Here is a 17,123-nt window from a genome sequence, read left to right as displayed (position 1 = left end):
GCACTTGATTTCCTAATTGCAATGATTATACAACCATTGGGGAGTCTCACTTATTATTCCTGAAAGCCAGCCCCGTGACAGTCACTGCAACTTTTTGGCATACCACCAAATATCTGCTTTTTGCTATTATTATTTTTTATTCCTGAACTAAAAGGGTTAACATTAATCCTGGGTGGAAGAGCGTGGCTTAATTACAACAGCAGGTACCTTCTGTTTGCTTGGCTACCTCCTAGGGGTGGTGCAAGCCTCAGTTCACGAGTACAAAGGACTTTCAAATCCCTAGATGGAAGGAGTGATTAAGGTTCAAATAGCACCTTTGGGCTTGGAGAGCTTGATTATTCTCAATGTTTTTTTTTTTTCTTTGGCAGTGGCAACGTGCTACACAATAACGTCAGCTGCAGTACATTTGCAGGACTAGCTGTGCCTGAAGAAGCTGCTACACCAAAAGCAGCACAGATGTCCGATGAGATTTTTTTAAGCTGTCTTCCCGGGCTGAACAAATCTGAGCTCCCTGACTGTGGAGTTAATCAAACCTCCTTTTGACTTGGGCTCGGGTAGGAGATGACCTAGAAGACCTTTCCCAGGCTTTGAAGATGCCTGCCGATGAGGTGTGGCTGGATATAAGATCCACAGGACCTAGGCCTTACACCTTAGAAAACAGAGGGCTCAAACCACTCCTCACCAATGAATTGTTTAAAGCGCTTTGTGTTATTACTCATGCTTTATTAGATATTTACACAACTCAAATAGTTCATGAACCACAGCCTCTGTGGACACAGCGAATATGTGTTAGAGGAGAGAAAAAGAGCACAGATCGCTTCAGTACTGGAAGGCTGAGATATTTTGCAGAGCCTGCAAGAGAGCAGCAGAACATCCCTGAAGACTTCAGTTTGAGCCCTTGCTGTATCACGGTAGAGGTCAAATGAGAGTTGACCAGATCTCCCCTCCAGAACAGGGTCTGAATCAGCCCGATGTCCTCTGAGAAGCTGGACAGATGACCGAGCCAGGACGGCATCTTCTGAGGATACAGGATAGGAAAGGTGGAAGATAAAAGACCTTCTCTTGAGATGATTATAAGGGGATATGGGAAATAAATAGCCTTATGGAAGAGAAATGGGGTCCTACAGGGAAGATGGGAAAATATGGGTTATATTTCACATTTACCCATCTGTTCAGGAAAGACAGCCATTCTGCATGGAGAAGGTGAGCAAGTTAACAAGATATTTCTAAATATTACATTGTCAGGAGCAACTCAGTGCCCCAGGGGAGAAAGAAGGTCTGGCCAGAGGAGCTGGGACCTCGCCATGCAGGATCTGGCTGATGAGGATGAAGGCAGAGAGACAAATCACAGGCAAGGACAAGGTGGGACAGACAGGGGGAGAGAAAGCAGTGGTGTCCCTGCCCCACACCCTTTTGGTGGGTGGTGGGTGGAAAGGGCAATGCAGAAGTCCAAGAGCTGGAGGAAGATCCCAAGGGGCTGCACTGTCAGATCTGAGCCTTGCCTAGCACCAGCCCCCCACACCTCATCCCCCAGTGGGCTCGACCAAGGTGAAGCAGCAGGGCTGTAACAGGGAGCCCCTTCCCAACTAAACTTCTTCAGTGGTTGGAAATCAGCCTTGTGCTCTCCCCTTGGGACAACAGGGTGGCAACCGAGGCCATCAGGGCTCCATGGGTGGCTACCACAGGACAGCATATGGGATGGATGAGGTCTGCTGTGGTATCTCAGCATCTCATGGGACACATCACACTCTCCCCCAACACGAGGAGGAAATCTGCCTGTTTCCCACCACAAACCACCCTTGGCAGGGAGGGGAGAGGAGCTGCCCAGTATCAGGCTACCCATTCAACCCTGCCTTGGTGAAGCCCCTTCACGGGTGAAGAGCAGACACATGGCCACATGCAAAAGTAACTTCCACCAGCTCTGAGGAAAGACAGCACCAAAACCAACACATACCCATGTAGAGAAGGACAAAACTACGCTACTGCTGCCACTGCTACTGATGCTACCGACGCTACCAGCCCCGGCGTGGACTGTGGAGGGTCACCATAAGGGCCTGCAGCACTTTGCTAGTCCATTGTAGCAGGTACCGGTGGCTCTCTTAAACAAGGGACACAGCAGGAACGAACACTTGCCCTTGGTCTTCCGACACGTCACGGTGTCTGACACTGTAATTGAGAAAAAGAGCCAGTAAGCATCGCTGTTTGGATTTACACATGTGAATAAAGTCTGTCCCCATCTTAGTGACAGCTCGGTCTGCAGATAGCACAAGTGGCATCTCAGGGAGATCATCAGCCTGCTGTTGAGTTTTGCTGTGATGTCTGAAAGCATTCGTGAGTTCTGCAAACTGTGATGCTCTCTCCCCTTAGCTCTGAAATGGCTAACTGGAGTTCACTTACTCAACGCTAGGCAGGCAGGTCCAGCACCCAAGTATCACATCAGCTGCGCACGTATCACGAGTTTGTTCCTCATTGACAGAATCACTCCCCATTTCCCAAACACAAAAATGCACGCTGGTTGTATTTACACTCACCTGCAGTGGCCTGGGACACCATGAGGAGAAGCAGCAGCAGGAAGAGTATCTTCATGGCTTTCGTTGACACGGTGGAGTGTCACCACAAAGCTGCTGAGACCAAGAGACGCTGCAAGAGGAAGGAATGAACTGTATTTATAAGGCTTTGATGAATGCGATCTGCAGGAATTTAGCAATGGTATTTGGATCCAAATAATGTATTTAAAGGATGCACGTTGTAACCTCTAATTACAAACTCTTGTGTGGATAGATACCATGCCATGTCCCCACCCCGAAAGGAATTATCCTCTTAACACCGACGCCTGCTGACTCCCATGTCCTGATCCAAAGCACCAACTCCTCCATGAACAGCACAGACAGGCAGATATTTCAGCAACCATTTAGCCAGAGCAATGACCACATGCACAAGGCCCAGTTCACTTCAAGGTATTTGCACACTCAGATCTTCATAAGATGCATCTTTGCCTCCAGAAATTCAGATTTTACACAGAAAGGAATATTTGTTCCCATTTTGACCCCAAAAAAGATTGCCCAAAGCCACATAGAGAATGGATCTAGAACCAGTCCCACCAAGATGTTATACTTGTCTGCGTGCAGCTCCACTAGCACCGCTAAGAGGTCTCTGCAACTCCTTGTGCTTCCACTTCAAGAGGGGGTTAAAATATGAGAAGGTGCAGTAGGGAGTCCCAAAAAATCACTTGAAGGTTGGAGAAACAGCTTTGCATGGAGGAGCTGGAGGACCTTCATTTGCTAAGCTCACTAAATAAAATATGGAGAGGTGGCTTCACCATCTTCTGGATGTAGCTTCGTTGGAGTCCTGAGGGGTTTTTTAGCAAGAGAGGCTCCTGGGCGCTGAAATCCAGCAGAGAAAAGTGCAGACAAACCAGTGGCTGGAAGGCAGCCAGAGCAACTGGGAGGTGGCAAACTGGGGAGGGTGGCTAGCTCTGGGAACATCCTCTGGAAGGCTTTCTGGCTTTCTCCTTCTCTGGTTAGCATTGTTTCGGGGTGGTAATGTCACGTCTCGTGTGGCATGGGAATTCATTCCTGGGTTGGAACAAAGCCTTTGGGCAGAGGGAGGGACTGATTTTGTCATCAGTCACTTTGAGACTGAGAAAAGACAGCTGAGGTGTCTCGGGGTGGCTCCATCATGACGATGGAGGGCAGGGGGGATGAGATGATGAGGTTCACACCTCTTCTGTGGGCGACTGCTGTGGTTTAAGCCCAGCTGGCAGCTAAGCACCACACATCCGTGCGCTCATTCCCCTCTGGTGGGATGGGGGAGAGAACTGGAAGAGTAAAAGTGAGAAAACTCATGGGTTGAGATAGACAGTTTAATAGGTAAAGCAAAAGCCGCCCACACAAGCAAAGCAAAACAAGGAATTCATTCACTCCTTCCCATCGGCAGGCGGGTGCTCAGCCATCCCCAGGAAAGCAGGGCTCCATCCCACGAAACGGTTACATGGGAAGACAAACGCCATCGCTCCGACTGTCCCCTCCTTCCTTCTTCTTCCCCCAGTTCATATACTGGGCATGATGTCCTACGGTATGGAATAGGCCTTTGGCCAGTCCAGGTCAGCTGTCCTGGCTGTGCCCCCTCCCAGCTTCTTGTGCACCGGGCAGAGCATGGGAAGCTGGAATGTCCTTGACCAGTGTGAGCACTACTTAGCAACAACTAAACCATCAGTGTGTTATCAACATTATTCTCATCCTAAATCCAAAACACAGCACTCTACCAGCTACTAAGAAGAAAATTAACTCTGTCCCAGCTGAAACCAGGACAGCCACATTGCTCCTGTATGAACCCTTGCACCTTCCTCACTGCTGGATTTGCAAGCAAAGATGGTTCTTCAACAGCCCGCCCTCAGCTTTGGAAGAGGCTTTGGTGCCCATTAGAGGCTTAGTTGTGCTTTGCATGCAGAAAGTTGGGTTTTCTAGGAATGGGCCGTTTGGCAGCCATGGTATTTGTTGCACTAGAAACTGTGGAGGACAAGGCCTGGAGACAACCAAGACTGAGCTTCACTTGGCTCCAGAGCCCTCTTTACACCCCTAGCTTTATTAAAATGCTTCGCTGGAGCTGGGCCCAACAGCTCAACATCGTTAGTTAATGAAACACTTTGCTGAATAAGGACATGGCAGCAGGACAAGAGGAAAAGTAGGCTATCCCTTCCACCCGTCACTTTTTTAACCCACTGGACACAAAATCCAAACACTGGAGTTGAGGCTGCAAAGATTCAAAGTTCTTACATGCTTGGTAAAAACCGAGTGCCGGAGACCAAGGCGAGACCCTGGTGGTGCTCCCTCGAGAGGGGAAAGTCAGACAACGACGTCTCTGGGCAGTTGGCTCCCCGGCCAGCAGCACATCCACGGCCCTGAGCACACACAGGATATTTACTTCATCACTCACATGCAAATAATCGAAGAGGGGAGTTATAGAGCATGGCAGGGACAGGCATAATGTACTGGGGACCTATAGAGAACCCTGGCAACTGAGTTTTCATATTTCAAAAAGTCCCTGCTTCGGGACTCAGCTGAATGGGTGAAAAATTTTCCTGCTGTTAAGCAACAGAGTCCAGGCTTAGTTCCCAGGGCTGCAAAGAAACTCACTAAAATTTCAAAAAACAACAGTAAATGTGTGAAAGCCCCCAAACACATGTACACCCCGACAGCCCAGCTGATGTACAAACCTTGGGGAGCTTCCTGCATGATTTTGCAAAAGTAATGACAAAACCTTAGGTGATATTTGGACTTCATTATAACAGCTCATCATGGCCTTTCCTGAGGGTTTATTTTCTAGAAAGCATGTGCTTCTCAGGGGATGGAGTCGGACAAGACACGTCTCTGCACGCACGCAAGAGCACCTGCAACCACCAACGGTTGGGATGACGTTTCACGAAGGTTTCATTTCTTCGGTGGGGGGAAAAAAAACAACTGAATTAATTTGTGGTTCCCTGCACATCGTGTCCCGGCTGCCACCTAGTGCACAGCACTCGGGCATCGCACAAGGCGACATGGGGACGGGCTTGGGCAAGTGCACAAGAAACTGGGGGACATCGGGGTGGGCTTGTGCAAGTGCACAAGAACCCAGGGACACGGGGACGGGCTGGTGCAAGTGCCCGAGAAACTGGGGGGACATCAGGATGAGACTTGTGCAAGTAAGAACAGCTGGGGGGATATTGGGACGGGCTTGTGCAAATGCACGGTAACCCCAGGGGTCTCGGGCTGGCGCAACCACCGCCGGCCTGTGCTGCTGCAAAATCCCGAGGAGCCCGCGTGACGCAAGCAACGTGACGTAACATTGCCCGGCGGGAGAGAAGCGGGGGGAGGCACTTGGGGAGGTGCCCGGGCCGGGGCGGGCGGGGAGGGACGGGCGCTGGCGGCTCCTTCCTCCTCCTTCTCCTCCTCCACCTCCTCCTCCTCCTCCTCCACCTCCTCCTCCTCCTCCTCCTCCTCCTCCTCCTCCTCCTCCTCCTCCTTCTCCTTCTCCTCCTCCTCCTCCTCCTCCTCCTCCTCCTCCTCCTCCTCCGTGGTGCAGCCGCCGCGGAAGGGGCGCGCAGGATGCGCGGGGCTTTCCCGGGGCTCTGCTTGGCGCTGCTGGCGGCGGAGCGCGGAGCGCGTAAGTGAAGCGCGCAGGATGCGCGGGGCTGCGCGCAGGCGGAGGGGAAGGTGCGCGGTTCTGCCCGCGGGACTGATGGGCGGCAGCGCCCCGGGCGCGGGCTTTCTGCATCCGTGCAGACCCCAGCCATTTCCTTTTCTTTTTAATTTGAAAAATTGTTGTTTTTTTTTGTTTTTTTTTTTTTAATTTGGAGCATGAGCCCTTGTCCGAGCGCTTTTTATCACACCCCTTCTTTGGGCCGGGCCCCTCGCTGGCGCTGGCTGTGCCACAGCTGACAAGCCACCGGGAGCCGGCAGCTGGAGATAAGCCTGGGACAAGGGCTGCAAACCCCTTCGGCGGCTGGGAGTTGAATTTGGGGCGGGTTGTGGGTAGCACCTTTCAGTTGCTGGGCGTGCAGGGCTGTGGCATCCCTCAGTGGTGCGTCTCTGCCGTTCTCCAGGGCTCTGCGCCATCATCCACTACCTTGTCCGTGGGCAGCTGGGCTGGTTCGGGCTGACCGTCGCCTGCGTGGTGCCTGGCTACGTGGCTCAGCTCCTCAGCATCCTCTGGTTCAGGGCAGACGGCCACCCGCCCGGCTGCTGGCTCCTGGCGCTCCACATCCTGCAACTGGGCCTCTGGAAGCGGTGAGAGATGCTCCCCATGGTCCACCCAGCCCCCGAAACACGGGCGCAGTCCCAAACCTGCCAAAACCAAGGTGGACATTGTGTCATGGTGACTCTTGCAGGTACTGGGATGTTTTGCAGACAGCGGTAAAGGCGGGCGGCAGTGGCGGTGCCGGGGAGGTGCTGATGCAGCGCGGGGATGTGTGTGTGCTGCGGCTCCTGGAAGCCCTGCTGCAGACCCTGCCTCACCTCCTGCTGCAGGCCTACGTCGTTGTGGCAGTTGACCCAGCGGGCTTCATCCCCGGTGAGCGGGGAGTTCCCAGGAGGATGCTTCGAGTTGCGGAGGGGTGATGCATTTGGGCAGGGAATGCGTATGCCCACCTGGCAGGGTGCAGGGCAGGCTCTGGGTGGAGGAGCATGCTGCAAAGGAGCTGGGAAGCCCCAATGCAAAGCAACAGGGACAAATGTGTCTTAAAGATCTGCTGTGGTTGAACATGGAGGAATCCTGAGCTATCCATGGCTTTTCCTGGCCGGTACGGTCATTCCCTGTGGCATATAGGGGACTTCCATGGCAGACAGTGCCTTGGTTGGGTTTGAACCCAACACATGTTCCTATTGATGGTCCAGCCCTAATTGCAGTGCCATGCTGAGCATTTAGGGTTTTGGGGCTGCTTTGTAGAAAAGGTGAACTTTCAGGTGTGCAAAGGGAGAAGTTGGGGTGTGGAGTCACGGCGTGTGCAAGGTCACATTCAAGTCGGTGTCAGTCTCTGGTCCGATCGCAATGACTGGAGATGGACCTGCCCTGCCGCTGCAGAGCTCTCCCCGTGGGAGGGAGCTGTCAGAGGACTTAATCAGGGAGATGCCGAGCATGCAAAGGAGACCAAATTCAGCAGAAATTGGTTGAAATAGTCCAGTTGGCAGGACAGCGGGGTGTCTGGCTTGTATCGAAGTGCCATGCTACCAACAGCTCCTTAGCGTTGAGATATGGAGTTGGACTTTTTACAAGGGCACACAGTGATAGGACAAGGGCTAATGGCTTTAAACTGAAAGAGGGTAGATTTAGATTAGATAGAAGGAAGAAATTCTTCACCATGAGGGTGGTGAGGCGCTGGAACAGGTTCCCGAGAGAAGCTGTGGATGCCCCATCCCTGGAAGTGTTCAAGGCCAGGTTGGATGGGGCTTTGAGCAGCCTGATCTGGTGGAAGGTGGCCCTGCCCATGGCGGGGGGGTTGGAACCAGATGATCTTTAAGGTCCCTTCCAACCCAAACCATTCTATGATTCTATGATATGGTCCTACAACGCAGTCCGGCGTCCTTCAGAGTGCCTGATGACTCCTGTCCCCATGCAGGTGTCAGCGCGGGACTGTCCCTGCTCTCCCTCGCTTGGGCTTTGGTCTCTTACAGCCGCTTTGCCTGTCTACTGAAACCCGGTCACCTCTGCCCGCCGGCCGCAGCCATCCTCTGCCTGCTGCTCTGGAGGACAGGGATGCTGGGGACCAGGGTCCTGGCCCTGGTGCTCTTTGCCAAGCTGTATTCCTTTTGGGTTTTTGCTGTGGCAGGTAAGACCTGTGATCGTCTTCCCCATGTCCTATCCTGCTGTCAGCCACAGGGATGCTCCTGGTACTGGAAGCCTCCCCCAGGAACAGCTTAGCCCTTTCAGTCCCTTCCCCTTGCAGGTGTCCACTGGTTGCTCATGTCCTTCTGGCTGGTGGCCCAGCAGACGGACATCGTGGCCCAGCCCTGCCGCTGGAGGCTGTTCAATTGCCTGGTGGGAGCCGTGTACATCTTCTGCTACGTTAATGTCCGGCCTGGTCCCTCCAAGCACAGGGTGGCTGTGTTTTACTCAGTAAGTACCCAGGATTTTCAGTGTTCCACATGGATGCCGCTGCTGGGGAGAAGCAATAGCTTCAGACTCTCCTTTGTCATGTCCCACATCACCACTTGATAAAAATCCAGCATTTCCCATGTCCTGACAAAGCCACGTGGTCACCGAGGTGGCTGCACCTTCTGCGCTGGCTTTGTTTTCTTAGCAGCAGCCATACAAAGTCTCAATAACACCAGCACGGCCGTGCTGCTCTGTAGTTATTTTTCATGGTAAAAAAAGGTCGAGACCTTGCAGAAAGTTCAGTTCAGCAACCATTAAGTTTTAAGTGATAAGTTAGGTGCAAAATAAATCAGAAAAATCTAGAAACCGGGTGTTTTCTGTCATCGGAAACACGTCTAAAGCCATCAGAAGGATAAAAGTGACAACTCTCTTCTCTCTGCAGATAATGCTGATGGAAAACACCCTCCTGCTGCTGCTGGCCACCCGGTTCCTGCAGGCAGAGCTGAGGAACAGCCTGTGCGTGACCGGGGCTGTCATGTCGGGGTCTGTAATAGGTAAGATCTGCTGGTTTTCAGAGCCTGGGTTGCATGTCTTGAGAGTAAATGAGCATCATCAGTTATTTTAGTTGCAAATGAGCAAATGAGCATCATCAGTTATTTTACTTGTGTCAGACTATTTGCTTTATTTCTTCCAGCTTAAGCATCTGAATGTATATAATAATATGTGAATCCACTTTGAGTTTCGTTTTTTCATCATTTCTTAAAAACCCATCCCTGAAGAGGGAGGCTGGCAGAAATGATCGAGATGTCACCAAACGGCTCAGGTACCGCTGCCAAATACAATATATGCAATTTCGAAGCACATCTGTTTGTGCTTTCTGTGATCTTGGTGCTTGGTGGTCAGTGCAGGCAGCGGTAGAACACAGGGGATCGCTGCAAGGAAACGTTTTCATTTGAGCATATACTGATGATTTATGAAGGTGGCTTGTGACTGATCAGCCATCGCTGGGTATGTTTTGGAAATACGCTGGTGTGGGACCACGCAGACCTACAGCAGCTTTCTCCCACCCTGTTTTCTTTCAAAGACCAGCGCCGCTTCTGTAAATGGAAAAGCTTTTTGCGTTCATGGGGAGGATTTTTCGGTATGTGATGGACAAGGTACTCCATACCTTGCCCATACCCTGCCTTACTCCATGCCCTGCCCATAAAGCAGGCAGCAGCTATGGCCACCTGGTGCATTTAATTTCCTAAAGCTTTAATCCACAACTCAGCTGAAGGAGGGGAGAGCTTGTACGATGCTTGCAAACAACCCATCGGCACCTCTATTTGCAAAACTGGCACTGGGCAAGGATGGGAGTTGCTGTTTGCTGGGTGAGGTCCCCACCAGGCTCATCTTTTCCCAGTGGGATGGAGGCAGAGGGAAGAAGCTGTAACGCCCATGTGCTGGGCTTTGTGCAGCTCCCCTGACCGGCTGCATGCAGATCAGCCGTGTTCAAGAAAGGGCACATTTGGGCTGGAAAAGGAGCAATTCCTCTGGCCTTGAGTGAGTTTAGGACAGAAGCAGCAAGGTGTCTTAAAAACCTGCTGGTGTCTCATTTAATGGCTAGAGGACGGGGATGCTGCGAGATGGGCAGGATTCCTGCATCACACAGCTCCTCCCTGCCCTGTGCCCTGTCTGCTGGTGCTCAGCGGCTGCCTCGCTGTGCACCTACCAGTCTGCAAATCAATCCGGATTAAATTCGGTCTTGAGAGTGTGCTCAGCACTCCCTTTCCTGAAAGCTGCTCAAGTTAAAATGCTAAAAATGCTTGAAGGATGTGCTGCTCGGACACCTGATGCTCAGCAGCATCTCTGCAAAGGGCCTGTTGATCTGGCTGTGGCAACGAGGTCTGGTCGCTCCTCCAAACCTCACCAAAACACTGCTGGGACTCATCCCTTGACACCTTTCTGCTCTTTTTTAGGTGCCGCAGCTCTGGTGGTTTATTACAGCCTGCTCCATCCCAAGTCCACAGAGATCTGGCAGGGTTTCTTGGAGACAACCTGCAGTGCTGCAGCTGCTGGTGATGATGAGGTTGCTGGAGATGGCTCCCAAACAGGGCAGAGTTTGGGAATTTCGGGAAACAGAGAGTCCTCGTCAGGGGAAGGGACCATGGCAGGTCCCAAAAATGGGAACAGCTCATCGCTCCTGCAATTCAGAGGGCATCTGGAGGACAGCTGGACAAACCATCACCACTGGCTGCTGGTAAAGCTGGCCTTGAAGACAGGAGATATGTCCATGATCAATGCAGCTTTTGGAGATGGTGGCATGGGAGAGGTCTACCCTGGAGGATGGATGCTGGGGAAACTCGCCAGTGTTGAGCCTGGAGCAAACCTTTCCCTCCCCGTGAAGGAAATAGGTCCTCAGGGTGTTGAATCTGGTCTGACTGATAAGAAATTGCTGGCGGCGGGGAATGGAGGAGGTGGCAAACCCAGCGCCAGCGCTGCGAGAACGGCACGGGAGGACGGAGCAGGGCAGGAGCCTGGTTTTCACCCAGCTGTATCCTTTCCCAGCAGCTTCTCCCCGGATCCGGCCGCGGGCTCCTCTATGTATTTCAGTGCGAGTGCAGGAGGCATCACCTTGCCCGGCGCGGGGACAGCCACAGCTACGTGCATGGCCCTGGTGCAAAGGGATGGCGAAGCCCAGCCTCCTCCAGGCTGCCTGGGAGGAGGAGGAAGAGGGGATTTATCCCTTGAGACGGCGAGCATCAGCCCAATCCTAGGCACTTGTACTCATAAGCATCTGCGGAGCAGCTCTCCCCTCGGCAACACAGGGGGTTGTGGGGTGGTGGGTCCCCCCAAAGAGGGCTCGAAGCCCATGGGGCTGGAGGATGCCCTCATGGGGTGGCATCACCTTTGGGACACCCACCCTTGTGGCACACAGGGGACTGTCATGAGGAGCAAGCTGAGGCCACCGTGCTTCACCTCCACCCCCAAAGGTGACCCTAGATGCGCACAGCGAGGACTGGGGGAGCTGGGAGAGGGGACAGACCTGTCTGGGTTGCTGGAGTGACCCTGTAAATTGCTGTGCAGTCACTGTGGGTCAGCATTGGGGTGACTGCCTCGTCGACAGGGTACCGCAGGAGGTGATGGGATGTTAATGCTGGCCATGAAGACTGTCCCCATGATGCCCCTGCCACTGGGCAGATGTGGTCCTCCATCGCTGGGACATCACCCTCCCTCCCGGTGCATCTTCTATTTGCAGTTTTTGGAGAGCTTCAGAGGTCTTAAAAAGCCTTAAAAGTCCAGGTTTAGGTATTTATTAAACTTATTTATGTAACAGTCCTGCTAGGCAGCTGGAGCATGCTGCCTTTGATATATTTGTGGTGCTGTCTTGCAGCGTGTCCTTTAACAAGTGCCTATACAAGCTGCTGGCCTGTCCTAGCGTGGAGATCTGGCTGCTGTCTCCAGGGCATGCGATGCTGGCCAAAGCAGGAGTCTTCTCAGGACAAATAAGTGCCTAAACCAGAAAAATAATGAGTTTTACTCTCAGATGCCCTCCCTTCCCTCAAGTTGCACTGGGAGAGGTTTAGATTGGATATTAGGAAAAATTTCTTCACCGAAAGGGTTGTCAAGCACTGGAACAGGCTGCCCAGGGAAGTGGTTGAGTCCCCGTCCCTGGAGGTATTTAAAAGCCGGGGAGATGTGGTGCTTAGGGACATGGTTTAGTGGTGGACTTGGCAGTGCTGGGTTAATGGTTGGACTTGATGATCTTGAAGGTCTTTTCCAACCTAAACGATTCCATGATGCTGGGCAGAATAAGCCCTAAAGTAAGGCTCAGCGGTGCTTGATTTATTTTTCCCCCACCAGGTTCATCTTGAGAGCTTTACCAGCTGCATTTGTTCGGGCCACACAGGAGCCCAGACCCTCTTCATGCTGTAAACTACAACCTCAGGACGCTGAATTATAGACAAAAGTATGTCCTGCTTGCTTGCTTGCTGTCCTGCTTCCTCAAGTGACCTTTTCTGCCCAGCCTCTTCCTTGCCCCCTTCCACCCAGCTGCAGATAATCCAGATCTGGGTGGATGCTCCCTCCTAAATTTAGCTTCAAGCCAAATCTCGAAACAGATCTACATACTCCTGCCACCGTAAGATCCCCATTGTAGGCAGGGGTTATTTATATCGGAAACTAAAAGTCTCAATACCGTGGTCTCAGAAATAGCTAATGCTTCCAGCCAGGCTGGCTGGACATGGGTTTGTCCCCAGGACGTGGCTTGATATGTTGATTGAGGTCTGGTCGTCTGGGTTCACCAGTGAGCTTGTGGGTGCCAGCTGGTGCACATCTGGCCACGTCCTCCAGCTGTTGTCCCACTGCGGGCAGGACTCTGGTGGTGCCACAGGGCAGGAAAGGCAGCAGGAAGGACAGGCATGCGATTAATTATTTAAAAAAAGCTTCCATGTAGCATTCACTGCTCAGGATTGTCCCAGCCAGATGTTCCTTCAAGCTGATCTGGGCACTGAAAATCCAGATGGTGCCGGTTTCGGTGTGAAGCTGCTTTCCAACGTGGTGAAAGCTCCATGTCTGCGTTCGGATGGCAGCACCGCCGTGCTGTGGCTGTGCTCTGCAGGGAGGAAGGAGTTGCAGCGGTTTTTCCAGAGTCCTCCTCACTATGTGCATCACACAGAAGGCAGCAGAGCTGCCGTGGCATTGTGGAAATTTTTATCTAGTTTGTTTTTCTACCTTTGGTAATATATAATGATGGTTTAAAAAACAAACCAGCCTTTGATGTGTCTGTGTTATGTGTTGGGGGTGCACGTAAGCGTGGAGAGGTCCTCTCTGGACCTTGCTGTAGGGGATGTTGGACCTTGATGTCCTGCTGCTTTGCAAGCGAACGGCTGTGCAGCTTCCTGGCTGGATGTGACCTCACCTCCTCCCCTCTCCTTCGCAACTCCATTTTCCTGTTTTCTTAGATTTTTCTACCCATTCCGGTTCTACCTGCCCCCAGTCAAGCTGTTTTTGTTTAATTGAGCAGGGTTTTTCGCTTTCTCCAGCTGTAAGATGTGCAAAGATAGGACACAGATACGAACGAGCAGGGGACTCCACATCTCCTTTCTGTCTTCCCCACACTCAGGACGAGTTGCCTGTGGGGATTTTGAAGAAGGGTCTGCATCCAGCGTCTTTCTAGCTGGGGCCACCTCAGTCTGTGGGACCTGGGCACCTCAATGTGGCATGCAGAGAGCAGTGGGTTGGGTGAGTTTGGTTGCTGCAGACAAGTAGCAGCTCAGGAGGATCTGATTTTAGCAACCTTGAGAAGAAACACTAACATGATAAGAATCATTGAAACTGTATGCTAAATTAAAACTGGTAATATTTGGGGTAGATTTTGAGCATTTGCTGCAGATAGTAAGAGCATCCAACCCTAACATCTGAGGTCATACAGGTTGGAAAACAAGCCAGCAACCCAAGGATCACAATGCATGGCGTTGTGCTTGGTGGGAATCTCTCCTTGGACGCTCTACGCAAGCCACAGCAGTGTTGACCTTGGCTCTACACCTTAGAGTTGCAATCCTATGTGCCGTGATCATTTCCATGTACTACAAAAATCAAATGCTTAGTAGGTCAAGTGATGATTATCCAAATTATGGGCTGCCCTCAAACCTGTGCTGGTTATCACAAGGCAAGATTGGGCAGGACAAGCAAATGCATTGAGGGTTTGCTGTTCTGTCCTGGTCCAGGGCTTTAAGACACAGAAGGATTTACACCATCCTTGCTGCACTTGTGAGTGATTTATGTGTTTTTCAGCCAATAAATACAGGGTTGCTGCTGTTAACAGCAGACCGTAGGCTTTGTGCTAACTAAACTTGGGCTTACCAGGGACTGTCTTGAAGAGCCATGGGTCTGGTTTAGCTGTAACTGCAAAAATGGATAAGGGTCATGAAATGATTGGGAGGGCTATATCCTACAGCTTAATGCTAGCTCCGTGGTGGCCTGGGTTAACTGTAGATGGTAAAGGTCCAACAGCACCAAGCAGCTGTCATGAAACTATCCCACGGACCAGTCAGAAAAGAAAATATGGCCAGACAATTTTAAGAAAGCAGAGAAATACTTTTGGGCAGAGGAGACAGGCATGCCCGAGGACTTCCATTTCTCAGAGCACATCCATGATGCACAGAGGGCCTGGACATGCACCAAGAGCTGACATCTCTGACCCTGGAGGAGGTGGTTGTGGAAATCCCAGATGGATCAAGGAGAGGACAAGAGAGGGGGGACTTTGGGGACAGGACCAGAGGGAACATGATGGCTGGGGTACGGATGGGGATGTAGGTGTTGGGGCCATGTTCCCATGGCTTTGCTCCCTGATGATGGGAGATGGTCACTGGTGAGATCCTGCCATGCTCCCCCTCACCTTCTCCTTGGGACCAATGTGAAATGAGGTGAAACAATGTGGATTATCTGTCCTTAAAGACTTCCAGCCTGCATGAAAGCCCTGTTGCACCCAGGGTCCAAGTCCTGCATGCTGGGTACAATCCCACATATAGGTCTCCACCTACAGAAATTACTTATATTTAGTTAAATCTAAAGCCCTGTTTGTCCAGCTGCAAATCACAGCTCCAGGTACCACCCCCCTTCCCATCTCTGTGAGGGAGGGAACTCAAGATGCTCCGATGACCTGGTGCACATCCAGATTTTTCCCCAACGCTGCCAGACTGAAGAAGTCGTGCTGGGGAGGTGTTTCTCCCCATAGCTGCTTGTTCCTCAGCCACCAGAGGGAGATGCTGCTCAAGGCCACAAAAGCGGACTCCTTGTTCCAAATCCAGAGCCCGGGTTATGGGAGGAGAGGGATGCGCAGGACTGATGCTGCTGTGGCATCGCAGATGGGAGCTGGTGGGAGCTACATGGGGGGCTCTGGGATACTGAAGGTGGTCAATAAGGTGCACAAGCAAGTGCCTGGAGGAATGTGGCTGTGGTTGCAGGAGGCTCCTTCCACTTCCCCAGCCATCACTGGGTCATGGGGAAAGTTCAGGAGCCCCTGCCAGGGTCTGGCCAAGGTAGTATTCAGGGCTGGGAAGGGATCTGCAAATATCCCATGGTGACTTCAGGTCCAAAGGTGGGTGTGCAAGGGGAGCTGCCACCAATCGCATTGGACACGGCCTGGGAACCTGCTGGTTTGGTAGAACCAGCTCCAGCTGTGGCCACCACGGTGCTGAGTCCTGATATTCGGTGGCGCACCCACGGAGCAGTGCACGTGCACCTGGGTGACACGGTCACTCCCCGCTCTGCTCTGTCTTCACATCAACCCGCAGAGCACAGAGGTCCCACAAAGCCCAGGTCCTTGCTCTCCATGGAGCAACGTGGTCCTGGGCCAATCGAAACCCAGAGTGTGAAGCTGCACGAGAAACTGCAGCTGGGAAAAAGCATGGCAGACGGACAGCAAACCAGCTGCTCAGGGGAACCGGCGATTTTTCCTCCCTATGTCCCAAATGCTTGAGGACACCCCACCAGACCCTCTCCTACTTCTTCAGCATTTCCCATGGAGCTCTTTTCAGATGAGAGATGTTATCCTGAGCTAGACCTTAGGATCTGCCCAGCTTTGGGGGATGCTCATCACCAATGTTTGGGCTTCAGCCACCTATAGAAAGTCTGGAGGATGTCTCCATCCCACCACACTTGGCCAGATCATCCTGCGCTCTCGCCTGCCCTGGAATGGAAAATTTCTGCTCATTTGCCTCCTATGAGCCTTTTTTATTTTTTAAGGAAACCCTCTCCAGTGCTTTAGAGAGGCGGAGGCTCGTGCCCCAGCCCAGGAGAGCTCAGTGCCACCCATGAGAGGAGCTCTCGTGGGCTGTGAAAGGGCAGCAAGGGAGCGGAGAGCAGGGATCGACAGTGAATTTTGACAATGCAGGGAGTGACCCACGGGCTCCCGAGGAGAACTGGCTGTGCCGCTCACCGGTGATCTGGAAAAAGGAGCGAACAGGCAGGAACGGAGGCTATGTCCCTAATAAATTAAACAATACCCAAGCAAGCACTTTGGCTTGGGGACATGGCTGTCCAGGCCGCTGGCACCGTCCCCTTGGCTTGTTGTTTTTAATGGGTTACTCTCGTCCCTCTTTCAAGGTGAAATAAAATCAAGTGGGTTGGAAAGGTACCGACAGGGCACGAGGGTTGGCGGCAGCAGCCCTGCCCCAGCCCTGCTGGGATCTTGCCTTCCAGCAGCGCCATTTTCCGCCTCCCTCTGCAGCCCAATTTCTGAGCTCTGCCCACAGGCACCAGGTTTCGGGGTCGGTTTTGCTTGACCCACGGTGAAAAAACATTCTCTCCAGCTCCAAGATGTAACCCCCCTGAACTAACCCAGGAAAGATTTACCCAGAAAAACATCTTTTCATTTCCAAAAATATTGGAACACAATGCTTGGACATTACAGAAAATATAAGTATTTGCCCTGGGGTTGTTATTATTTGCTCGTTTTTTCCAAGCTGAAACTTTGGATATTTTTTTCCCCCTAATTAAACAGTTATGATTTGCCTCAAATCCCTTTCTGGTGTCTTTACTATTCCTGTAAATGGCTTGGCCCAGGCTGC

At 52.1% G+C, this 17,123-nt stretch overlaps 2 protein-coding genes across 4 annotated transcripts; one reads left to right on the top strand and one right to left on the bottom strand.

Moving 5' to 3' along the window:
- Positions 1-2,041: 2,041 nt before the first annotated feature.
- DEFB1 (defensin beta 1) lies at positions 2,042-2,586 on the bottom strand (the record flags this gene model as incomplete). Its single annotated transcript, XM_082305506.1, has 2 exons — positions 2,042-2,166; positions 2,532-2,586. The coding sequence occupies 2 exons, from the start codon at positions 2,584-2,586 to the stop codon at positions 2,042-2,044; spliced, it is 180 nt and encodes a 59-aa protein (XP_082161632.1).
- A 3,458-nt stretch (positions 2,587-6,044) lies between these two features.
- Positions 6,045-13,888, top strand: XKR5 (XK related 5; the record flags this gene model as incomplete). Of its 3 annotated transcripts, XM_082307289.1 has the most annotated exons (7): positions 6,045-6,144; positions 6,584-6,767; positions 6,869-7,050; positions 8,096-8,305; positions 8,423-8,592; positions 9,014-9,125; positions 10,530-13,888. In XM_082307289.1, the coding sequence occupies 7 exons, from the start codon at positions 6,087-6,089 to the stop codon at positions 11,615-11,617; spliced, it is 2,004 nt and encodes a 667-aa protein (XP_082163415.1). In that variant the 3' UTR covers positions 11,618-13,888. The 3 variants fall into 3 exon arrangements, with proteins under 3 accessions (XP_082163415.1, XP_082163416.1, XP_082163417.1); XM_082307290.1 differs by lacking the exon at positions 6,045-6,144 and having other exon boundaries at positions 6,692-6,767; positions 6,888-7,050; XM_082307291.1 differs by lacking the exons at positions 6,045-6,144; positions 6,584-6,767; positions 6,869-7,050 and adding an exon at positions 6,784-6,868.
- Between the last annotated feature and the right edge of the window lie 3,235 nt (positions 13,889-17,123).

Source organism: Platalea leucorodia (genome assembly GCF_965183815.1).
Source record: "Platalea leucorodia genome assembly, chromosome: 3".
Taxonomy (NCBI): domain Eukaryota; kingdom Metazoa; phylum Chordata; class Aves; order Pelecaniformes; family Threskiornithidae; genus Platalea; species Platalea leucorodia.
This window is presented reverse-complemented; position numbering and strand designations above follow the sequence as displayed.